General features: G+C 37.0%; 1 protein-coding gene across 2 annotated transcripts in view; it reads left to right on the top strand.

Annotated features, from left to right (window-relative positions):
• Window positions 1-26,573, top strand: part of LRP12 (LDL receptor related protein 12) — a 49,784-nt gene that overhangs the window by 2,758 nt on the left and 20,453 nt on the right. The window contains exon 2 of one of the 2 annotated variants that reach the window (XM_054293421.1): window positions 26,098-26,154. In XM_054293421.1, coding sequence (XP_054149396.1) covers window positions 26,098-26,154 — 57 coding nt within the window. Of the gene's footprint in view, window positions 1-25,952; window positions 26,155-26,573 lie in introns of those variants that run through there. The other variant, XM_054293359.1, reaches the window with a different exon arrangement.

Raw genomic sequence — 26,573 nt, 5'->3', positions numbered from 1 at the left:
CAACAGTATTTTTTGGTTTATATTTCCAGCCTTCCTGTTGGCCTTGAGAGTTTTATATCCAAGAAGTAATTGATTTTATGTGTTTCTATATAATCCTGGCCTAGCTTTTACTGGGACAAATATTAAGGCATTTCTGCTTATCTCAAAGGCCATAACAGTTATCTGAGTTTAAAATAGAACCATATGTTGTGCAAGTAATTATTTTAGGGGAAAAAATACTGCTTTAGAAATCAGTCCTGTTCTTGAGGGAAGTATTTTTCAAACCAAAGTTCCATGATTGATCAGCTGTAAATTAAGTAAATCTTGGAATCATGGAATCGTGTAGGTTAGAATAGACCTTCAAGATCACAGAATCCAACTGCAAATCCAGCACTGCCAAGTCCATCATTAAACCACGTCCCTGAATGGCACATCTACGTGTGTTTGAAGTACCTCCAGGGATGCTGATCTTATTTCTTTTTTTTGCTGTAACACGAGCTTCAGTTAGAGAATTGAATTTGTAATGTTACCACTTTGTTTGATTTTTATTTAACTCTTGACAGGATGGTGGTTCATATCTGATTGCACTGTGATGGGGCACTTTCAGGACCAGTTTGTGAGGGATTGGTGTTCAGAGCAGAGGCTGAGTTATGAAAACTCTCTGAGCTGGTATAGTGCAGAAGTTAGGACATGCCTTCCTTTGGAATTGAGTCTGGAAACATGGATATTTGGCTTCTTCAGCTTTCTGGAAATTCAAACTTTATATAGTCTTGACTATATTTGTCACCCAGATATATTAATTTGAATTTCTGTCACACTGAGCAGAAGACTACGGACAATTTCTATAAAGTTTTGTACAGGTGGTAGCAGTCAGTGCAGCGGTACAGTAGATGAATCTCCCTGCTTCTGACTGCCAGGTGTAAATGTTAGTCAAAAAAATATTTACAGTAGTAGGACAGGGACACTAAAAGAGTTCCAAGGTAGAAATGGCATCAGAGAAGGTCAGTCTTAATTATCCTTATCTCTAGGTTGGTGTTTGGTTTGGTGGGTTCCCTTGGAAGCACTAATGACTGAGAAACATTAGTAGAGATCATAAAGGAATTATTCCCCAAAATTGATTGAAACAGTGTTTTATGTTAGACTACTGAGACTACAGTGCTACTGATATTATTTTACCCGTTAAAGAAAAACACCTATATCAGCTTTAAAACATTTAATTTTGGATTAGAACCATTCCAGGTTTTTGTACTACAGATGTTGCTGGAAGTAATAACTGTACTGTGTATATAACTCATACTTCATTTGGTTCTTAGGGAAGACAAGTAGAATTGTCATAAAAGTTCACTTGTCAGGACCCAAACTACTTGTGTGTCAGTTTGTTAATGATGGTGTGAATGAGGAAGAATAAATAGTTTTTTGGGTTCATTCACCTTGTTTGAAATAACAGCCTGAATCATGTAAGCTATTAAAGTCTGCCAGCTAGTTTATTCAATTTTCCAAAGAAGTTGAACTCTAAAGCCAGAACAGACTGTCCTAAAGGAATCACTTGACTTAATAAATTATTATATCCTAAAATCTTGACTTTCAGTCTTTAGTGATATTTTGTGATATACTGAACAGATATTTTGCTAAGCTGTAAATCTTATTATTGGCAAAACCACTGCATTTGATTTATTAGAACAGTTTTGTAGTCTTTTAAGAGAACATGTCCTAATTTTAACACTGTAGAAATTTATGCTGTCTAATAAGTTAATCATATGTCAACTTGTTCAAGTATGTACACATTCAACTGACTGTTCAGAGCCAATATTGCATCTATAGTCAAAATGTCTGTGAGGTCATGTGGATAATATTTAAAGCAACTTTCATTCAAGGGGAGAAAAAAACCTCATATCCTAAACAACTTCATAGCAAAAAGTTTGAAAATTGAATATAAGGTAGTGGGTGTAATTGTTATTATGCAGTAAATGAGAATACTGTCAGCCAGAGAAAGAGCAGAGGTGTACTTGTAACCAGAATAATGACAGAAGCCATCTGACTCCATTCCTGTCATCAGAGCAGAGCATGTAATGAGGATGGCTTTTTCATCTGTTCTGTCACTGCTAGGAGAGGAAGAGCTCTACTGCATTGGTGTTGGAAGGACCCTACAGGTGAACTTATTTGATTCATTTACTTCAGTCACTGCTGTTTTAATATCAAATAGATGTAAATTGTATTAGTATTGTTTTCAACTAAGCACTAAATATTTATTGTTTTGTACTTGGTCTGGCTAAAACTTAAAATTATTATCAGTGTTGTGATTTGTTAGCAGATCTCAAATTTTTAAACTTTGTGCCTTTGATATATTAGGTACATTCCTTCACACAAAATATACCTTTGACCAAATTCCTCAGGTTTCCCAAGGTGTAGACATTATTTCCATACTTACTAAGTATAATTCACTAATTTCCTTACTGGTTTTTAAAAAATTCGTGGGTACTGTTTGTACTGTGTAAATAGCGTGGTTTTGTTTTCTTAGATGTCTCTGCATTTTCTAGTTTTAGTGTTCCATTTATACTGTCCCAGATAGTTAATGATTATGTTAAAATACTGGAACAGCTGAGATATCTAGCTAGACAGTAATTGAGAGAGTGTGATTTGTTGACACCCTGGGATGTTTTTAGCTTGTATGCATTTCAGAATTACTAGCTGTGGTGTTTGGTGTTTTTGCAGTGCCAGTTACTACTTGAGGTGTTTGTTGGTTGGCAAAATTGAGCCTCCATAGTTTACATGGTTTTAAGAAAACACTGAGTACCAGTGCATTGGGTACTAAAAAATTTGGTTGTAGATTTGAGTTCCTGTCTTTATCCCCTCAGTAGAAATAAATGCTCAGACTGGTTTATAGCAGGCTGTATGATACCATACTCTGAAGTATTGTGAAGTATTTGTGTTGTTCTGTGTTACTTTTTTGTTCCCTATACTTGATTTTTTGATGCAGTTGTTACTTCACTGATGATTCATTATGCAAAGCTTTACAATTGCTTTGAAATATACACTATTGATTCTTGTGAGTATCTAAGTTAAAACTACTGAATTCAGCATAATTGGCAGATCGGCGCAAACACTTCAAAAACGCCCTAATCTAAGTTGTGGTTCGGACTTGTTTCTCTGAACAGCTGCTTTAAATTTGTATGTACTGCTAACTTTTGATACATTGTAATTATGGTAGTGGTGTCTTCTTATCAAGGCTAGGATATTTAATAGCTATGTACTAGACTTTTTTTTCCCTGCTATTCTATTTGACACTGAATTTTAGGTTATGAGGGAATTTCTGTATATCTTTCTCAGCTATTTAGTGAGGGGCAACTTTTTGTAACTAGTCAGGAAGTTAGCAAGCAAAATTAGAGCCTCCCCAAAATTAAGAAAGCTTACAAACAGAGCATGTTTCAAAGGGGGGAAGGGAGTCACACAAAACAGTTTGGTTTAGTACCTTGAATCAAGGTGGTCTCTCACTTAAGCATCTTGTGAGTTTTGGTACTTACAGGACTTTCCCAGATACATTTATTTGGTCACGGAATTTTTTGTTGTGCAAGAAAGCTCAATGTGGTTACACTCAGTAAATCATAAATACCGCAAAGCAATGAAAGTGAACTAGTGAACTCTCCTGAACACTGTTTCTCTGTGAGGGGAAAGTACATTTGAACTATATATATTGAAACTGCATGTTTCACCCATGTGATTGTGTGTAATTCATGACTACCCTTTGCTTAACCTTGCAGGTGTTTCCTCTGCGAAGTGGGAGCCCCTGGGACTGGCTGTGGGTAACCAGAGCAGACATGCAAAGTCAGTTGTAGCCATATAACAGTAGAGTGATCCTCTAACAAGCAGTGTGAGCACACTTTGGCACGTAGTAAAAGTGTCTGTAATGAAGTTCCTTGTATTTAAAAGTTATGAAAAAATTAGTCTGCTAGAGAGTCCTGTATCTTGGTTTTATTGCTCCAGCTTTGTATGCATGTATTGGGAGATAGAGATAAGTCCCTTGTAAGTACAGAAGGATTGTGAGAATAGTTACTTTGTGGAAAAAATAATATTTTCTTCCAATTTATATCTAGTGTTACTAGAAATAATTTTGTTCTAGTCAATAGTGTATCTTGAAAATTTAATGATCCTACTCATTTAAGGAGCTGCTTCTTTAGAAAGAACTTTTCAATAACTGAAGGCAAGCAGTGTACCACAGAAAAATGAAATCTTGTTTGATGTGCCTTGTAGTGGGAAGGCACACACATTCATATGCTCTGACTTCTTGATTTTAGCTGTATATGAATTTTCATAAGACTTTGCTTAATATCTTTTTTCCTATACTTCACAAAGTGTATTATCATTCAATGAATTAGTATTCTCTGGTAGGGTGTTTTCCTTCTAGGAAATTGTATGGAATAGCTCAAATAAAAGCTTCCATTAGGGATATTGTAGTAACTAGGGCTGAGATAATGAATACATCACATGCAGTAAACAAATCCATATATATGTGCTTCTCTTATCACATAGATTTAAGTGGAGAATTTAAGCTTCCCTTTCTTTATTTCCTGCACATAGAGTTCAACAGAGTAATTTTCAAACAGAGATTCATTTTAGAGTCCTAATTCAGGTGGGTTTTTTGTTTGTAATATTGTATTTACTTATAGTAAATACAACAATATTACAAACAAAAAAAGCACCTTCATTTTACCAAAGAATTGCATTTTTCCATTTGCTGTCTTCTAGAGAAGTGCTTAGGGAGAGTGCAGAGGGATTTAACTCAAAATGTGTGTTTAAACAACTTTGAAATATTTGTAGCTGGAGTTGAGAGAAGACATATTTCATTTTTTCCAATTTTTAGTTTTTTAAAGGTATGGAGGAAGAACATATGTCCTTTCCATGATCTAAACATCAGTTAAAGTTACCTGAGAGAGATGTCTACTCCTAAGTCAGGAAGATGAATGACATCAGACACATGACTCTTGATCACAGCAACTTGCAGCTGGAAGCACTGACGGGGATGGATTTGGGTGATTGTATAATTAGTAGAAATAGCTTCCTTGTCAGGGCACCTCCCATTTGTCATGTTTCCTATCTAAAGGTACTGAACAAGCAGTCGGTTCCATGGCTAAAGTTCAGCTGGTGTCTGTGGTTGGAGAGATTCATGATGACAGAAGAGCTGGCATGGCAAGGGAGGGAAAGATTGGGATATCTTGTTAAGGCACATTCACAGCTAAATGTGGCAGAAATGTTTTTCAGAGTGGAATAGGAGGCCAAGATGTCTACAAGAACAGCTGTTTTGTAAGAGGTTGGGCAAATAGAGGGAAGGAAAGGAACCATTCTTTTATTTTGAGGGTATTATGGTGCCTGAGTGAGCATCTAATCAGTCTAAAAGGTTACTCTTATGGGCAAGGAAAGAAAAGGTTTTGAATGCAGAAAGAGCTTGGAAATTGCTTGAGATCTTGATCTCTGGCTGTCCAAGTATTCTCAGGCAGAGGGGTATTACAGGAACATTAGATTCCTGCATTTGACCTGTACTTTAGCAAATAAGTGAATAAACAACTAGTAGAGATCTTTGAACATTTTGTAATTCAGCAAATGGTTTTTGTCAATATTTTTAAGCTTCCATTTTTGTGATCCCTTTTCTGGCTGATACTGGCATTTGGCATTTCTGCACTCCAGCAGCTTTACTGCAGGATGTGCCTGGGAGCTGCATGTTTATAGAGTCCAGCTACTAATAACCTACCTCCCTGTTGTTGCTCATCCAGCTAATGCTGTTTCCAGTGCCTGTTGCCTAGGTGTCGTGTAGTTTGTCTCACTTCAATTCCAGATTTTAAATTATCTGTTGTGTCTGTCATCTATGCATACAGTAACAAAGCCTCAGTGGATTCACAGTTCTCATGCACATGACAATCCAATATACCACAGCTGCGAGATAATGTTACTAACCTCTTTTTAGGTCCTTAATACTAGCTTTCCAGTTTTCCTCATCTGTTGTGGAAATGTGGGATAGTACAGAGGCCATTTGCCTTTACACTGTAGATGAGTAAGGCCTGAGGGAAAGAACTATACCTTTATTGTCTTGCCATACTGAGGAGCAGAGTCCACTTTCCCCACTGTCAGTTGGAAGTGCAAAGCTTGTGTGTAGAGCTGTAGTGGGCTGATTCTGACTGAATACCAGGCACCCACAAAAGCCACTCTTTAGCTCCCTTCTTCAGCTGGACAGGGTAGAGAATGTATAACAAAGGGCTGATGGGTTGAGATAAGGTCCTTAAGAGAGCTCACTCACCAAATATGGTCATAGACCAAACAGACTCGAGTTAGAGATATTAACTGCAATTAGAGCATGAAAATGAGAAGTAAAAACAGACCTTAAAACACCATTCCCCACCCTTCCCTCTTTATTAGCTCTACCTCGTCTCAACCAGTGGCACAGGGAGACAGGGAACAGGGCTTAGGTCAGTTCATCCCAGTTCATCCCTGCTGCTGCTCAGGGAGAGGAGTCCTCCTTCTGCTTCAGGGTAGGGCTCCTTGCATGAGAGACAGTTCTCCATGAACTTCTCCACTTCTCCACAGGCAATAGTGGGGACTGCTGCATCATGGGCCATTCTTCATTGGGGTGCAGTCCTTAAAGAGCAGCCTACTCCAGCCTGGATTCCCCACAGGGTCACAAGTCCTAGCAGGAAACCTTCTCCAGCGTGAGCTTCTCTCTTCATGGGGTTGCAGATCCCTGCCAGGAGCCTGCTCCAGCATGGGCCTCCCATGGTGTCACAGACTCCTGAACATCCACCTGCTGCAGTGTGGGTCTACTCCACCGGTGCAGGTGGATCTCTGCATCCCTGTGCTCCTCCATGGGCTGCAGGGGCACAGCTGCCTCACCACGGGCTGGCTGCACCGGGATCTGCTGAGGAATCTCCTGGCTCTCCTGGACACAGTGGAAGCTTCCAGCAGATCCTGTGGAAAGCCAACTCCTGTAACCAACCCCCTGCTACCAAAACTTGGCCATGTAAACCCAATATAGGTGCTTTCAAGGTTCATGAAGAGTTTTCCTGGAATAAGCTATCCTAATTGTGCAGATTAGTAGGAGCAGCAGTGCAAGTGTCCTACACAATGATGACATCCTTGAAGTCAAATCTGCCCAGAGAGTAAAGTTAAAGTCATTGCTGGGGAGTTGAGAGACATCCCTCACTCCTACAGAACAGAAAGTTTTATTGGTGCTTGATAGTGACTTTTTTTGAATTAATATCTTGAAATATTCAGCTGTACATCAGTCTTAAAATGTTAAGTAACAGCATGGGAGCCAGGAATATGTATGTGAAAATTAAGTTAATAGGTCTGTGTTTGACTTCCTTTCACTAGTTTTCTGAAACCATCTGTATTTTGAAGCTTTGCAAAGGAGGTCTATCTGAAGTCTGAGATAGCAGTTTAAAGTGTTGGTCATGAAGGAATTCGGCATAAAATATAAAAGCTTTCAGAAATGATTGATGATTAAAATAAGCTAAGTTTAAGTTTTAAATCTGAAGTCTTACTGACCATACTGCACATTTGAGAGCCAATAAAGTGCTTAAAGTATCTAATGTGAAATAAACGTGCAGTTTCTCAGGCATGTGTGTTGCTCAGCTAAAATGATCACATCAAACAATTTTTTTGAGGGACATGAGTTACTGTGGTTGCAAGGAGGTCTGAACTAGCTTTAAACTTGTTTGAATGTGGTGTATAAATTACTGAACATAAGGATCATGGCGTTAGATTCTTACTAAGCAACTCCTTTATGCCTGTACAGAAATACATTGTACTTTGATGTATTTTTGAAGGGTCCTGATGATACTTAAATTTATTTAGACAGGTAATCAGAGTTTGATTTGCACTTTAGAGTTCCATTGTCCTGGGAGTGCTTTTCTCCCAGATCTGGAAATCTGCTTTTACACAGGAATGATATGTACTTAAATTAGCAGTATACTTCATTATATAAAGGCAGATAAATAGGAATTTGAACATGTAGGCATTGTGTCTGACATTGATCTTGTACTTGTCACCATACTGTGTCACATTTTTTGCTATTTTAAAATACAGTGCCTCCCTTTAAAAAGGCTGTAGGAGCAAGTGCTGAATTTTGTTATCAGGTTGGCTTTTAATAGAGTGAAATGTATGTAAAATGAAAGTATTTTTTACCCTTTATTTTACAGCTGAATTAATGCATTGAAACCTCCTCTCCCAGCTACATTTCCTAAAAAGGAAAGCCATAGCTGTTGGAACCTTAGAACTGTTCAGATGCAGAATAAAGTATCACCTGTTGTGGCATTCAAAAAACCCAAAGCATTTGTGACACCTATGCAGTGGTGAGGACAAGGGCCGACAGAAATGCCATCAGTGTGGCTGCCTTTAGGCACAGTAAGCCTAACCAGTTACCTTCTGGGGACTGAACCAGCCCAAGTACTTTGAATGAATACACAAATGTCTTGAGAAATCACATTGTCTTGGTGCCCTAACACTGATAATGGCAGATTCCATCTAAAAGTTACCATGTAATGTCAGTGCTGAGCCTCTGAGTACTTCTGTAGATGATCCAGAAAGAAAAGGGGGTAAATGGTCAAGTGGATAACGATCAGAGTGAAGTATGAACAGTGTAAGAATTTGCAAGTATGCTGTCTTCACAACATCTGCTTTATCACAAATAAGCCTTACTCTTCAGTTTTGTAATCTCTATCAACTTGAAATTTCTCCCTAATTTTAGAAAGTTGTATATGTATCTACCATCAATAACAGATAAAGAATGAAAAACTCTGGTACAATGAAATATTCCATATTTTCTTTATACTTGTTTCCCAGAACTGAACCTCTTCTTGAGATACCCTTTTTGTTTCTCAAAGTGCCAACACACAGCAAAGCCAATGCCCTTAAACTGTGATTTACTATTGTTATTCATTAGACAAAGTTACCAGTAAGGAATTGTAAGGGATGTAATCTGCTTTCATCAATGCAAAAGTGTAACAATGCTTTTCATGTGCATTGAAAAGACTCTACATCCAAAAGAATACAACTGCCTGTCAAGTTTGGTAAATGGTATTAACATAAGAAAGTAATGTATTTTTCACTTAGCTCTTTTTCCAAAGCATTCTTCATCTCTTTCTTCGAAAAACCACTTTTTTTTTTAGTCTTACACAGGTTGAATGAGTGTCCAAACAAATGGCTGTTGTTTCTTTCCCTAGCTGGCTGTTAACTTCTCATGTGATCTCTCTTTATAAAGGAGTGTGTATGTACCTAGTGGTGACTTGCTGGTACTGAGCTTTCTTCTCAAAAATAGGCTTACTTCAAAAGCATGCTATAAACTTCACTTTCATGTGAATTTACTGTGCTCCAAGATGTGACACAGTTGGTAGCAAACCTTCAGTAAATATTTTTGTTTTGATATATTCTTTGCATAATCTTCTAAAAGCCCTTTACTGTCTAAAAAAAGTTTAATAATTAAGATAGACTAATACTGACAGTATTCCCGTAAAGTATGTTGAGCAAGGTAGAAATGAAGCACAGAAAATAAGTAGCTGTTTCATGGTTGTGCGTGCATAGAGTTTGTTACTCCACATTTCTGATCCTGTACTGATTCTGCACGAGTGAACCGGGGAATCTTGATTTGGTGTAATTTAAGGCAGAGTCAGTGTGGGAAAAGACAGGCTTATTAAAGGAATGCAAGGCAACAGGACCATGACTTAATGATCTGAACTCCTCTGCAGAGAAGTCTCAATTCTCAGTGTAGGAAGATTAGTCTGGCCCTTGGAGGGAAGATAGAGAATGAAGAGTTGTCCTAAATTATTTAAATGCCAACAGCATCCTTCTGGGAAATACCCAGTTGCTGAGTTTTGTTATGGAAGTGGAAATAGGTTACTTTCAGAGCAGTGTCTGTTCTACTTTATTTAAAACTCCAGCTCTTATCCTTGTCTGGTTTTACAGTTGTTACTAACAACTGAGTTCCTCTCATCTGCTTGTTAGAAACACAGTCTATTGTATAGTTCAGCTGTGTTTAAGTGAGTGGATGCAGAGTGCTTTAAGAGTTCTAGTGATGATCTGCTGCTGCCGCTTAAAGAGCTCCTTCAGACCACATACATTTTCTTGGAAGCAGAGGTAGAACTTTCTTTATCATGGATTACTGTATTCTTTGTGGAATCTGTTACACTTTGTAACAAATCAACAATGAATCCCTATATGTTGGAATACATATAAAAATGTTTTGCCAAACGTAGAAATAGTCCAAAGTGTTTGGAAATTGTGGGGAGTGTGCAGATATGCACAGCTGAGTGATCCACAGGAAGTGAAGCTTGAATGGATAGTTAAATTGTTGGGTAACAGTGAATATACTCAAATTAAACAACTGAAGTGTCTCTTGGAGGATGAGGTGAACTGGATGGACAAAGGAGCAAGCAGTTATTATGTAACTTGACATTCAGTTGTCCGGTGTTTATCAGAATTCTGCTTGTCAGTGTTATCCACAGAGAGAGTTAATTTTTTTTTTAATATTATCCCATATATTTTAATAAGTTCTTTTTAGGAAGCTGGATTGCAGAAAGAAATAGTTGTTTTAAAATACCCTTAGGAAGTTAATGACTTGTGTAAACAAGTAGTGAGAATGTTTTTTGATCAAGAAAAGCATAGATCTGAACAGCTTGTGTCAAAGAGGTGAGGTGTACTAGGTGTAGGGATAGCATGCTGGAAGGTAATTATAAATATGAATGTAAGGGTATGTGGTGATAAGCATTTTGGAAATACCTGTTAGATGGCATTCTCTTCTCCAAGGTGTTCATTCCTCTTACTATGTTTAAACCTCACTTCCTATTTGTGTTTTTGTCATTGGAAGCCTGCCCTAGAGCAAATGTGTGTGTGTTTGTGTGTGTGTGTTTGTTATTCCTGGCTGCCTGCTTCCCCCCCCCGAGGAACTGATGGTTTGGTACGGTTTTTTAGAACACTGCAGAATGGTGCTCTTTGGTTTTCCCAGTGCTCGTCCCCAGTTGACAAGTTTCTTTGAACCTCCTTTCCTAGTTCTGCTGGTGGGATAGGCATGTGGGTGAGCGTGAGAACAGGAGTATTAGAAATGGGCAGCCTCATGCTGGCCTTGTTGAAGCTGAGGGAGATGATATGGTTCCAAGTATGGCTGTGTTTCAGTGAAAGGAGGAAGCTTATTTCTTTGTCATTCATCTCCATAGGCTTTTCCATGAAAAAGGGAGAGTGGGCCAATTCACACCTCTGTAAACCTGTTTCAGCTATCTGACTCCTGAAAACCTCTTTGCTCTTTTGAATTGCAGTGAAATTGCCTCTAAAACATGATGGTTCAGTGTGCAATGTATCACCATATTTGAGTTAATTTGACCCTGAGATAAACATGTAACATGAATTTTGTAGATGTTTCCAATTCTTTGCAAAGCACTTTGATAGAAATTATGGTTCTGCTGCCCAGGACTACATGGATGTAGTTGACAGACAGATGGGAATATCTGTGCATATTTAAGAAGGAAATCTGGATGTAGTTCAAATTTCATGTTACAGAAAAGAATGAAAGATTCTTGAAGGCTTAGAGCTACTGTAATATAATAAAATTTGGGGGTTTGTGGCCAATAAAATGTGAGACTTTCTCTTACCAACTACTGAGAGTAGGCACAGAAAGTGCCTTTAGGGTCATACAAACAAGCCTTCATTTGTAAGCGGTGGCATCTGTGGGTAATTGTGATCCTTAAGTTTCTGTGACAAATACTTGCTATGTAAAAAGCCAAAACCAGAATCCATATAGCACATTACTTGTGTGTCTACTTTAACACAGTTATAGATTTTCAGGGGTAATTTGTGAGTCTCAGGAATGCAGTTTGATAGTGGAAAATTACGTACTTAAGTGTTTTGAAACAGTCTTTGTTGTGTTCTCTTCAACCAATGTTAGGTATGCTATGGCTGTCTTGAGCTTGAGCGGTACTCTACTGAACTGCAGTGGAGTACAGCTCAAACTGTCTATCTAGTCAAATGCTTATCTAGCTCTACAGAAAGGATTTTATTTTTCTTTATTTTGCAATTGTGGAGTCATTGTACTATCCAACACTCATGTTTGTAGTGACTAATAATAGAAGATTATATTTATCTTTTCTTACTACTGGGAACCCCCATGGCAAGAGGCTGTGGTACCCTACAGTCCTGTGCAATAAGAGAGAGAAACAGTATTCTGGCTGTCAGAAGTGCACTTGTTTCTAGTGCATGTAAAGGTGGTAACGTTAACTGTGCTTATCTTAGAATTACTGTATTAGAAGTGTTTTCACGCACTCTCTCTTGTCTCTGTTGCTACCTCCAGGACAATCAATGTAATTCAGGATTTCCAAACATTTCATGAAAGGGACAAGTCTTTTGCTTTGGTGCTCAGAATTTTGTACTTTTTTCTCAGTGACTTGGGAGAGAGCGGGAAGGTGAAGCGCAATGAGGGGATGGTTGTTAGTACAGGATAGCTGTGTGTCAGTTCTGTTTCACTTGGTTTTACTCTGCTGTTGTTCTGTATTTCTTTAGTCCCGATAGCTTTATCACTTATGAACATTACTCAAGGCTAGTCATTCTTTCCTTTGTGCTTCCCATCACCTGGGTAGTTCTGTCCATGGGAAACACAAAGTCATCATATGTGCTTTCTTTAACCCCACCTATCTCTGCTGTGCTTCCTGTAAAGCACAGCCATTTGATTATGTTTTGGAACATGGTGGGCTGAGATTTCCAGTTTTTACAGAGCAATGAGGTCTGTGGAGCAAGAGTTGTTTTTCTTGTTTGTGCAGTTCCTGACACAATAAAGCTATAATAATGAGAAAAGGTTATTTGTACTGTTACAGGAAAAATAGCCATGCAGTGATATGCTACTGTATCATGAGCCAAGTAAAGAAGACTCCAAATTTATCACAAATTCATTTTGAAAATTTATTTCTAAGATACTCCGTGGTGTTTGAAATAAAACAAGTGTACTCATGCTCATGTGTGAGGTACAGCACCAGCATTATTCTTGCAGGACAAGAATCACAGGATTTATAGCAAATAGCATGGAAGGGAAGGAGGAAGAAAGGAAAAGATCTTTTCAAAGAGAGGGAGAGAATTTGGGTCTTAGTGATATGCATCTATTTGTCTATTGATTTAAAATTTTTTTTAATACATATAGACAGTTTCTATTCTTTTAAAAAATTATCCATGAGGCTCTCAGGACTTTCCTATTTGGAATCAATGACTTGAATTAATGCAGTAGCTGTAGTGGAGTTTTCTCAAACAAGAATATAGATCTTGCATAAAACACTGGAGACAAAATAATTTTTACTAAATCATAAATTTTATTGGCCATTTCCCTTATCATGTTTGCTTTGATGGATCAAGTCTATTTGAACAAAAGAATCTAAAAATATCAAGGGTGCCCTGCACAGAATATTTTCATGGGTGCTGAGTGTATCCATTTAAGTATGTGCACACATGTTAATGTTAGGAGTATGCTTTAGTGATTTCAAGATCTGATTCTTATTTAAAGAAGCTACTAATCTGGGTAAAATCATGTCTTGCAGGCCATCTATCTTCTATTAATGTCTTGTCTTTTTTTACTTGTTGCGATTCACAGTAGGTTTTGAGGAATGCAGTATGTTATGACCATCAAGTTGTAGCAAGTTCATCTCTAATTCTTCCTGAGTCCTGAGGATATTTAATAAGCAGCACTGTTTAGACAACTCTAGAAAGTTAGTGTAGCTAATTAATAACCTTTCCTATCATAGCAATTGAAATTTCCCAGCTGACATTGTTAGAGCAAGAACTGTGTCAATTCAATGGCTTTTCCGTAGTGAGAGCAGAAGCTCCTGTGGTTGCCTTTAAACTCAGTGACATCTCCATTTCTGTCTGCTGTAACTAGAGTAGATCAAATAGCTCGTAATAAATAATGAAATTAATTTTGCACAAGGTTGTTTGCATGCGATTAACAAAAAGTATTGTTTCACACATGTTGAAGGGACAGGGAAAAAAGATGCATTGCCTTAGATGCAATGCACCCCCTTTCCCCCTTTGGTTGTGCTTTTTCACACTGGGTGCACAATGGGTGCAGGGTTACACTGTGCAATGTTACTTCTACATTTTAATTAGTTCAATGAAGCATTAACAAGGGACCAAGAGTATGTCTTGTGTTACTGGAAGGTAGCTGGGCAGACAGTGTGACACTTGGTTTAAGTTCAGTTTCAGTGCGAATAGGTGCGTGGGGTCTAAAAACTCCAGGTACCACACTATGCATAAACAAGTCTGCACAAGTCTTTGCAAGGTCTGTAATTTCAGTGAACTTTTTCATACATTAAAGGAAACGAGTTTTCTTAAGAACTTTACAGTGCTTTTTAATTCTATCAGTAAGAAAACAAAACACATTAAAAAGTATAAAAAGTTGTCAAAATCAAAGTTCTATTTCTAGTAATAATAGGAAGAAGGAAAGAAAACAGTTTTATCTTTCAAATGAGGATATTTTTCTTAGATGCAATAAACATGCAGTGTTTTTATGATTTTTATATTTGATATATATGCAAAATGTGCTGTAAATATACTGTTGCTTCATTGCCCTTCCTAGTAAACTGCTTGCTTTCAAGTCACTTATGTCACTACATTCATCTGGGATGTGTTGCAGTTAATTCTAACTTATTGTTACTGTCATAAAGGTGGAGTTAAAGCTCAACAGCACTATACTACTGATTCCAGTATTCCCTGGTTTGCTCAGGCCAATGTTCCAAAAAGAATATAGCAGATCTGGAAATTATGGTTTGATTTCTCAATCCCTTATTTTTGCTTCTATCAGAACTATGAAATTTTCTCCTTGATCTCTGTCTGGATTGTGATATCTTTGACTTTCTGCTGAATAAAGGCTTGAAATAAATTGATGTTGTAACTTTATTTTATTAATCCAGTTAGCATTCTGGATATTGAAACCATTATTCTCTAGATGTATCTTAGGCCTTTTTTTTTTTTTTTTGGCACATGACATGTAGGCTCACTAGTAAATGTGCAGCAGTAGAGCAGTGTTTTCCTTCTTTTCAAAAACCCTTGTGATTCTCCCCCACCCTCCAATATCAAGTACTCCTACACTATTTCAGTCTTTTTTGGAAAAAAAAAATCAATTGTAAATCTGAGTCATGCTGTAGTCTGGAACCAGAAGCTTGGATGTTTTGTGGGTTCCTCGTAGAGATTCGTGGAGTAATAGGAGATTATATTTTCAACCTTATAAGTTTTTGATGGTTGCAGTTATTATTTATGAATAATTATTTAATTTCTTCTGTTAGCATTTTTTCAGGATGGCACAGGCCCAAATTGTGAGAGGAAAAGAGGATAACCAGCACTATTTTATTTCAAGAATATAGGACCTGATGAAGTCCTGTTGTTAGCATCTAACTTGGGACAGAGTAGTGAAATCTTCTTTTTGTTTGTATATGGTTATGGGGTTTTTATTTTAATTTTTTAAAATACAATACACCAGCTCTGCATAGCTTGTGTGCTTGCATTTGTTCCTGTACTTACAAAGAGTCAAGATGAGAAATAATTTAGCATGATGTAAAAACAAAACCAATTTTTTTTCACTGCAGCCGTAATTTAAAGAAACCAGTAGGCAAAAGTACGAAGCATGTGAAGAGTATGAATCAAATTTGCATTCCTCTTCTTTCTACTGTATAAGCACTGTGCAGCCCACACATCAAAATTTTCCCCTAGTCTGGCACTTCTCAAATGTGACGTAGTTTAAATTCTGAAATGGGGTTTTAGAAAAGGATAGCTATAGCCATTGAACACGTACAAGTGGGCTAAGCAGTTCTTTCATAACTGTGTTTTAATACTTTAAATAGCTGTTTAAAATAGCTAGAAACTTGGGGTTTTTCTATTTTTTTAAGTAATATAGCAGTGGAAGTTTCCAAATAGGAGGGCGAAGTGTTAGATTCAAATTAGTGATAGGGTCTAATCAGTTAAGAATAGGCTTCTAACCCTCATAATGGACATAGCTCATTTAAGGATGGGTAGGCAGTATGGTCTCTCTTGCTTCCCCTGCTAGTTTGGATCTACTCCCTTCTCCTCTGATTTCCTCACTTTTTTTCATTGAGATTTAGTTGTAATTTAGGTGACTGAATTCACTGCTTGAATTGTTTGATTTTGGTTTAGTAATCTGTTTTTTTTTCTACTCTGTCTGATGCAAAGTTAGATTACCACCTGAGAACATGTACAACCTTCAGGCAGTGGTCAGTCAGGCAGCCTCCCTTATACCTGGCACGGCAGAAGTAGGGTAGGGTGTGACATGAATAGAACTACTTATGTACTTTAAATCAGGAATCTTGTTGAAGCTGAGCCAGTGTCTCTGCTAGATTTTCAATTTCCACTGCTTGCTGCCAAGTATATTAGAGCTGCCTATAAATAGTTTGTGGAATTTTTGACTGAGAATAAAAAATAATGTCAGGTTCTTTTCTGTCCCTGCCTTTTAAAACAACAACTGAGCAGCTTTAACTATTTTGTTTTGGGGTTTTTTTTGTTCTGAAACTTTCACACAAAAATCCCTCAGTCAAATCAGTTTAGCTGCTACTTTAAAAGTATGTATTTTAATGGTAGCAGACTCAAAATACAAAGAAGAGTGGAAAGTGACTTAGACACAAGAATGTGAATCATTTGTAGACTGCAGCATCTTCCAAACATTTGCTTGATGTTTCCTGGTGGTGCTTTGGGCTCTGTTTTGAGACTCAAGCATCATGTAGATGGCAGCATGTATGTGAAATTTGTATTATGCTAACATCACAGATGATAGGGAATTTTATACAATTTCTTATGTGTGTTGCAATGGCATTCACAACTGGTGTAATATTGGTGAATAATGTATGCAGTGCCTAGTGAATCCAGAATGAGAACTTGTGTAGCTTACACTGAGTGGCTGTAGAGGCTGAGCTTATTCCTGAAATTGAGGTGGAGCCTCCCTGCAGCTGTGGTGAGTAGAGGACATGCTTGGGGTTTGTCTTGGTGCATCCCACAGCCTGGCAAGAGGGGATTTGAGGAGCAAAGCAAGTTATGCTGAAGACACAAGTTTGTGCTATATATATGTTTCTAAAGGGTTTTTTCTTGGACTAGGTCTAGTGTGGCCCAGAAACCTCAGTATCCATTACAAATAGGAGCATATTCTCTAAAAGAAATCCAGTTTATGGATTCCAGGACCCCAGTGTAATGTGCATGAAAGAACAGGAAGTGGAGCAGATCAGGACATTCAGAAACATGTTCCTTACCTGAAACAAAATACTAATGTAGGCAAATCCCACGTTCACGCCATAAAGCGATCAGGAATAAAGAATGTATTATGTTTTGGTAGAGAAGCTAATAGATTTGTAATTTGTAAATTCAAAGCATTTACTGATGTACAAACTTAGATTTTTAGAGTATGGATTGTAATAGTCAGTTTTTGAAGAAAGAATGCAGACTTTTTTTAGATTTGGAGGTAATTACAATGCTGAGAAATGTGAAAGTAGGAGGACATTTGTCTTTGTAGATTTTTAGTTCAGTGTTACAAATTATGAAATATCATCATAGAATAGGCCTGTGCTAATAAAGGACCATCTATTTCACCTACTGTAGGCAGGGGCTTTCCACTAGACCAGGTTGCTTTAGGCCCCATCCAACATGACCCTGAACACTTCCAGGGATGGGGCATTTTTATGGGGAGAATACATCTCTGTTCTTCACCAGCCTCACAGCAAAGAATTTCCTCCTGGTATCCAAACTAAGCTTGCCCCCTTTGGTGTAGTCATTCCCCTTGTCCTGTCACTGCAGGCCCTCTCCAGCTCTCCTCTAGGCCCCCTTTAGGCACTGAAGTAACCACAGCTGAATAACCACAGCTCTCACTCAGCCTTTTCTCACAGGAGAGGTGCTCCAGCCCTCTGATCACCTTTGTGGCCCTACTTATGGCAATAAAAGTAGATGTGATGTTCATTCAAGTGCTGATTAACTTTTGAGCTTAGAGCTTTGCTTTTAGAGCCAATGTGGACTTGGAAGCTTCATGACTGTTTTATTCACCAAAAAATAAATTAAGACCTGTTTTTCAAAAGTGTCATGCAACTACATGTTGTACAAAAAGTTCCTCGAAAAAAAGGAAAGGACAAGGTGAGAGAGTGATTAATAGAAGACAGTGTTAGACAAGTTTTGAATGTACAGTGCAGACTTTCAGCAGCACCATTCCTATTATTTTATACCCAGGAATAATTGTCTAAGCTCAAAATGGTGGATACTGGTTGTTGCAAAAGGTAAAAAAAAAAAGTCTAAAACCTGCATAAAATTATTCCATTGCAGAATTGATCCTTTAGTTTTTGTCTTAGTTTACTGAATAAAGTTGCATCACAGTTGGTCTAAAATGAAAATGGTGCCACGTAAAATAATAGCATTGAGTATTGTAAGCAAATTCTGTGCTTTATCTGCTTTTACATTGAAATTGTATGTGCTTACTTCTGGATTGTGTATTGTTAAACATTTAACTAAGCACTGTTTCAGTATCGTTTCATCTGTTAGTCATTTTTATTCTTAATTAGAGAAATTACCTATGTCACTGTAGTGTTTGCATATACAACACTTTCTCATTTTTCTGAACATTGGCTTTCACTCTTAGAAATTTTAGATATATTAACTGTATCCTCTTTGTGGCAAGTGTTCTTCTGTTACTGGAACCTGCAATAAAGGTTGTCACTGTTGCTCTGCATGCCTTCAGTAGAAAATCCTGACTGATGCCTATATGGCAGTGTTTCTGTGTATTGCATGTGTAATTTTATATTAAAATAAATGGTTGTTTAATCCACCCCTCACATAAAGGATACTTGACATCTTGCTCCACATTTGAAATTGATTTACAAATCATCACCTGAAATTCTGATAGCTCCAGTACTTAACCCTAAGGAAATAAGGGGAAAAAAAAGTAAACCTAACTAGTTAATGCCAAACGGTTGATTTAAAAATAAATAATATAAAATTTATCAGTAACTCTTCTAGAGATTCTTCAGCTACACTGGAGATTATTGATCAGTTAATTCCTGAAAGTACTATCCCTTCAGTATCATCCCTTCTCATGATACTTTTTAAATTGCTTTCTGTCATGAGTTGCATGTTGCCCTTTGTCAAGGAAATAAGCGGCAGCTGGGTGTAGGACAAAAACTAATGGTCAAAGTGCAATACACAATGTAAAAAGTCAGTGAAGACAGGAAAATATGAGATTACTGTGATTTGTGAATCTTATTCCAAGTAGTTGATCCAAATACATATTGGTGCACAAGCTAATTTCATTTCATGCATATATCTAATGGAAGGGATGTAGTGATTGCAAACTAAACTGTCAGAAGGCAGAAAATAGTAAAATGGTGGTACCTGTAAAAGCTGGGACTGGTATTGTAGAAATTTGGGAATGATACTGCTAATTTGCATTTCTACTGGATCTGGAGATAATACAAATAGTTGCCTGACTTCAGTGGACTGTATGTTCTGAGCTGTGCTCCACCTTAGTTTGAAGCATTCCTGGTAGCAATAACTCGGTATTTCACAGACTGTTCGGGGGGGGGGGGGTAAGTTTCAAACTGTTAGACTGTTCTTTTTTTTTTTTTCCCTTTTGCTCCACTGTTTTCTTCACTTTCAGTTCCTTCACTCATGTAAATTGAAGTGCACATGTGCTCTTCCTGTCTTCTCAGGAAGAGAAAATTTGAATTTCTGTAGTTTGATTTAGCAGTGGTTGGAGAACATATGGTGCACAGATAGAAAAGAAACTACAGGAGTAACTTAATTTTATGGACTGAGTTATAAATGAGGGAAAAACACATCTAGTCCTTTTTGCATGCTCATGTCCATCTGAGATTACAGAAAGTATTTCTTTCATTTGGTACTTTCAGTATACTGAATACTGATCCTTCTGCAGTACAGGAGAGCTTGGCAGCAGTTTGGCCATATACCGATGCATGTGTAGCTTTTGGCTGTGGATACAGCTTTAAATTCCTTCAGCTGATTCATTTTATTCTAAATGCACATTAGTTTAACAAATATAAGGAAAGTGTTCAAGAGATGAGGTTGTAAATGATGGGTCAGAAGACTGAGAAGGCTCCTAACTGATTGGTCTTTTTTGGGTTACACACCGAACTAAGGCTTTTATCATAGAATGGTTTGTGTTGGAAGGAACCTTTGTAGATCATGTAGTTTATCTGAAGAGTAGTAGTACTTGTTTTTCTGTTGGTCTTCCACCTGCCCTGCTCTGAGCTGTAACATCATAACCATGGATTAACCTTAGGCGTGGTAGGCAGGCAGTGGCCTTTGCCTCTTTTCTCCCGCAGGCTTGGCAGAGGAGCCTGACTGTGGCTCAGCAGGACACATGGCATCTTCAGTGGAAGCTTGTTTCTGTTTCTGCTCAGCTGGGCTTAGGTGTTTGCAGGAAATGGGCCACTGGCTGGGACTGTCATAAAATGTGCTATCAAAAAGGGTCACTCCAAGAAGGCATCATGGATTTTCCAGCTCCAGTATCTGTAGATGAAGAAGGTTATTTTTATTTTTTGTACTCAGTAGTCAAAGTTCGATTGCTAAGTGGTTTATTAGGGAGGTGATATGGGAGGCAGCACCAGTTTGTTCTTGAAAGCATATAGTGACCTTATTTTGGTCAATAAGAAGCATAATTTAGTGAAGAATAATGCAGGGTAACTTCAGGACAAGGGGCAGTTTTGTAAGGTACAGGGTGAGAAGAAATTTTGGGGTAGGATGAAGAAAGGGTGTTTGGTCGTGAAATACATTGTCTAAAGTAAAGTAAGTTGAACACATATGATAAAGGGTGTTTAGAAACACATAATATACAGGAACTGTTGTTGATCTCTTGCCCTTGATAGTTGTGATTCAAGAAAAATACCCTGTCCAGACTGCTTATGTAGCATTCATTAAGAGGTACCACTGTACCTTTTAACTCAAGATAGTTTAGAAAAAGCTCTCTCTTCATAGCTGTTCAGTTACCGCACTTCTTCAATTTGTACAGCTCTATTTATAGGGGGTTGTAATTTGGCTGTTGAGGATAATGGCACAGGCTTAATCTTGATACAGAAGAATTTAGCTTCAACAGAGATAGGTGTATGTGATTTTTCTTGGTGAACAGTAACTACTTAGTGTAACAGCAGAAATAAAGGTGACTTAAATAGCCTTTGCTACTATGATTTTTTTTCTTTTAATTTTTTCATTTCAACAGTCAATTTTTCTGTAAAACGCCATCTGGATTTAATTCAGTCTCAAGATACATGATGTTATTTCAAACTGAAGTTACAGAGTTTGACTTTACAATCACAGCGGACAAAGTTGCATGTACCAGATCTTTGTGTGTGCTTTTGCACTATTTATCATTTCAGTGTATTATATTAGTATTACTAATTTTAGCCAATCTGAAATCAAAACTGCTTCATTTAAGAGTCATTATTTACTGTCTCAAATACATCAGCATTTAGGTAAACTTGTTCTTTGTTCAAATCCTTCAAGTTCACCTGTATATATGTATTTATATATCTGGAGAGCAGAAGGTTGCCTTGTTTAATCTAAATATTTTGACTAAGGAACACTTAACTATAGGAGGGTGGAGGTTAGTGGGGGTCTGTTTGGTTATGCTTTTTGTAAATGCATGAATTTAGATACAAATCAAAGGAGTAGCTCATATCAGGAGTGTTGGCTTAGTTTTATGCTCTGAAGAAATATCTACATAATCCTTTGAGTCTGATACTCATCCCATTTTGAGAGAGCTGTGCTGCATAGGCTGTGGGGAAAGATGGATGCAGGGGTGTAACACCCTAAAATGAAGGCTGCTGCATTGTGGTTAACCTCCAGAGTGAGGCTCAGCATCACTGCTACTGTCTGGGTTTCAAATATATAGAACTTGGCAGGTGATTTTTCCAAACATGTCATGTTTTTCTAGTGTGAAAGCATTCTTTTCCTTTGCTCTTTAGTTGAAGTGTTTGCTGCTGCCACATTTTCTTTGCTGCCAGCCCACTCCCCAGGCCTGTATTTAATCTCCTACCTGTGATGAAATTCAGAAGTAGTTAATGAGTCCAATACCTTCCAAGGCTATGGGTGTTATCTTCTGCATAGTTCTGTTCACCTCTCCAGATTACATGTAGGAGTCTTGGACCAGGATATTGGGAACTGATGTTTTGACAGTGCCAGGATTTTCTGGGTGGGGTATGAGGTGTTTGCCATAGTTTCATCTGGATTTGTAGGGGAGAAATTCCCCAACTGCTAGAAAACCTGAAGGCAGACCTAGTGTAATCTTACTTGCTTCTGTGGTCAGTCAACTATGAGACATGAATCAAAAGGAATTAATTCAAGTGTCTGTGAAGCTACTTGTCTGTCTCTGCCTGCTCCTTAGATGAGGTGACATTGCAGCCCAGAGGATTTGAGTGGAACAGAAAAAAGTGGTGGAGGTCAAAAGGTCTGGCTTTGTGCTGTGAAAGTAAAATAAAATTTTAAGGATACATCTGTAAGAATGGGTGAACAACTTTGAACATAACCATTCTTCCTTTGAACATTTGGGAGATTTTTAAATTTGTTGAAGACAGAAAGGCACCTCAAATGTTGGAGGTTGTTCCATGCTGTAAAACATTCTATCAAGAGTGCAACTCATTCAGTGACAAGTTGGGTGTGTTTTTTTGTATTGCAGTCAAGCAGTCTTCAGAGATATTACCATGAATGGTGGCAACAAACTCATGTGCACCTCAGTAGAAAGCCATTAAAAGCACTTTCCATACTTTTGCTTAACCTATAGGCTACCAGTAGTTTAAAATTTCATATTCTGTTTATGAATTTATTTTGTTTTGTTTAGAAAAAGTATATTAAATGCTTGATTGCTTGATTTTATCTTGATCCTTATCCACTTGAATTTTTTTAATTTACGTGCAGTTGCTGACCATATCTTAAGCTGCAGGGCTAAAGTTGACATATATTTCTGTTTTGTATTTGTACTGTGTTTATAAAAGGATGTGAAGAAAGTGGGTATAGTCCTGGTTACACAAGTGATGGAAGATGTTGATTTTAAAGAAAACAATCCTAGTTTTTCACAGGCAGCACAGAAGGCAGGATCTTTTTGGTTTGTAGCTTCCAGTGCTGGGCTGTCAGGACTCCTGTAACTGATATGGACTAATCTAGTGCTGAGTTTTGTTAGGTAACAACTGCTTCAGTTTAAAACTTGAGGTTGAAATGGGCATAAATAGCAAATATTTCTTTAGGACATAAAGAAATATAAAAACTTACTGGTGACCTAAGAAATTTTACTTTATATTTTCATATTCTGCTGTGTTAAGTAGATTAACAGGAATTTCAAAGATAATTATGTTCCCATGTCTTAATGGAAGTTACTGATCTGTTACCTGATATATTGGTCTTCTAGAAGGCTAACTTTAAAAGGAACCATGTGATTATTTGTTGAGATCATACAAGGATCACCGCCTAAAAATTTCATGAAGTTGTCAGCAGTTATTAACATTTAAATGGCATATGAACACACTGTTTCAATGATAGTTTTCAATAAAAGAGGAAGTAATAACCTGAGAGATTCCTCATCTTTAATGTAATGAAAGTTTAGTGGTAGTTTATTTTTTTAAAAAGACCAAAGACCTTATTTTGATACTGTAGTACTTGGATCTGAGTTTAAGCGTCATCATCACACATTAGTGCCACTTCTGACTAATCATTGAAGTTAGTTTGACAATAAATATGACAACTTTTTATCTCAAGAGATTAATTGTTTGATTGTAAAGCATATTTAGATGGAAAATATTCAAGTGTTCTCTCTAGGTAGTCAAGATTAAATTCTTCCTTTGAACATTTGGGAGATTTAAGTTTTCTTAACCCATTAATTCTGAGTCAACACACAGAGGATTTCGATGCAAGTTCCCATTTTAGTATGCTTCTCATTATTACTGATTTATAGTTTTTGTCAGTCTTTGATACATACATACTTTGTCTTGTTTTCCATCACGTCAGTATTATGTCAGTCTTTTCATGTTTCACTGTATTTTTATCAGAACTGATTTCATTAGTATTCTGGGGTTTTTGTTTTACTGGTCTTTGCATACAGGCAGCTTGTCAGGAATTCATATTCTGGGAGCATCAATGATGTGCTCAAATACTGACTGTCTTCAATGTAATTACTTCTGGGTTACTCATATTTCTAGATGTTTCTGAGTTCCTTCTTTTTTTGTCATGATGCTCATTTTCAGTGTTCAATAACAACTGCAGATATAACTTTATGTGCTAATGCCCCTTTTTAAAAGTAAAAAGGTGAATAATCCCTGGTGTACTTGAAAGATAAAATGTCAGCGAGTTATTTTTAGGCTAGACAAGAGGTTCTGAAATGTGTTAATGTTTTCTTTATGCTGATGGAAATAATGGAAAACAAAACAATCAGAAATATGCTTCTGTGGAATTAGTTCCAAGTAAAATCATTTTCCAGCAAAGATGTTTATTTTGTAAATTGAGAGCTAAGTGTTACTGTACACACAAAATTAGAGTGGCAACATCCTTTGGCATGTCAGTGATATGCAAAGCAGAGAAATTATTTGGAGAACAGTTTTTTAAAACTTAGATGTATATTTTACTTTGAAAATAGTTTATTGAAAAATAGTTGCTCACCACCACAGTATTTGAAATAGCATTTGTTTTAAAAATACTTCAGTGTTTTGAACATTGAGGAGAATTGTTGCAGTGTGGAATTTTTTTAATAACTGAGGCAAAGCAATTTGGTATGTAAATATATGCAGTGAAATTAGTACTTTGAAAATGGAGTGGGAAACATGCCACTTTGAAGAACCAAGGAATTTAGTTTTTAAAAATAAAAAAATTAAACTTACTATCTTTCTACAAATTATGATCATCGGGTTTCTAACTGTATTGTGTCTCTAAGAAGCTAAAAATTACGTCTGTCTGTATTTGGTGTCAACCCTGGGAGCAATTTCTTAAACATTCTGTGTATAATCACTGTACCAGGGGAGCACTGGGGTATACTCTTTCTTGGTCAGCTTGTAACAGTCTTTAAATTGGTATAAAAGGAATTTGTGTTTTCTTCATGTATTTAAGGTTCTTGTTCCCAGACATAGTACCCTGACATTGCAGTGCTGGTAGAACAACTGACGTCACATACATGAAAATCTGTGTGACATGGCAAATCTTAAGGACTACAAAACTTTGAAGGATTAAGAGTTGTGGGTTTTTTGCTTAGTGAAGTATTTTACATTTTAGATTCACTGCCTGTGTTCAAAGGAACTTATGTATCAAAGTAGCTGTTTCCTCCTGATATTTCTGAAAGATTTTACTAAAAATTTGTTGTAAAGGTTAAAAGAAAAGATAATGAAGGAGGGGAGAAATGCACACAAATACAATTTCATGTGTCACATCCTGTACCAGGACTGCCACCTGCCAGCAAATATGTTGGCTTTGCCAGGCTTTTTTTGCTTTGGAGAGTACAAAGTAGTATGGCGTTTGGAGGGATACCCTTTTTTGGTCTCTTACTCTCAATGACCACATGGGTCTTGTTCTTCTTCGCAAGTCTACTTTGTTTTAATGAACATGGGAGGGGGGGAGTTACTCTCAAAGCTAGCTGATTCCCTGCTGTATCTGAACTGCCTTTCTGGACAAAGGGTGTAGGCTGCAGTTTTTCTGAAATAGATGAAATATAGTCCCCTGGATGTCTTATTTGCATAGCATTTACTAGCAAATCTTGCTCTAGAAGGAGATGAGGAAGATGCATGGAAAGAGACCTTTCTTGAAAATAAAATAGCACTTGATGCAAAATACAAAGTCTACCATCTGACATGCATAAGGTTTCTCAAAAATTACAGTATCAGTCTCTGCTTTTCCTTAACTTTCTAGTACATCTAATTGTTCCTAGTAAACTAACAATGCTTGGATGGGGGTATTTTTTATTGTATGGTAACTTTCTCTCTAGTTTTTCTCTTTAATTTATGACAAAAGTTATGTTGGACCTTTCATGTTTAATATTAATTAAAAGAACTTCAGGTTTGTTCATTCTGTTCTGTAAAAAGGTATCTGAAGAATTTTTACAAATTTTATCTTGGAAATTAGCTTATTCATTATGTTTAATTTTAGGAAATGGTGCTCTTGCAGAACATTCTGAAAATGTGCATATTTCAGGAGTGTCAACGGGTAAGTCATTTTTTGTAATGTTTAAATTTCATGCATGACTTAAATAGTAAATATTGAAAGCTACCTGGTATCTTATGAAGAGATATTTGGCTATAAAAATTATTACTGCCTTTTGCAGCATGTAATAAGGAATGAAGCAACTGGAACATGGAAAAATTCTCATAAGATAAAACTGATACCTGCATGCTCATGAACAGATTATGCCTTTCTAAGTGGACTGCTTAATTATTTTTCCATACAAACATTGAACTAAGAGAAAAGTTGGTTTAAGTTGAATTGATATTTTCTTTCCACAGTGAAGTTTTTGTGAAATGAAATTTACTGAAATGTAATTTTGGACACTGCTACTATCAAATAACGTAAATCCAAGAGTTACGCATTTCACCTGATTAGATTTAACTGAAATGACTGTACACTTG

Source organism: Melozone crissalis, unplaced genomic scaffold (assembly GCF_028551555.1).
Source record: "Melozone crissalis strain CALT ecotype California unplaced genomic scaffold, PUWL_Pcris_2 ptg000002l_1, whole genome shotgun sequence".
NCBI classification, from domain to species: Eukaryota; Metazoa; Chordata; class Aves; order Passeriformes; family Passerellidae; genus Melozone; species Melozone crissalis.
The sequence above is the reverse complement of the archived record's forward strand: the minus strand, read 5'-3'. Positions and strand labels throughout refer to the sequence as shown.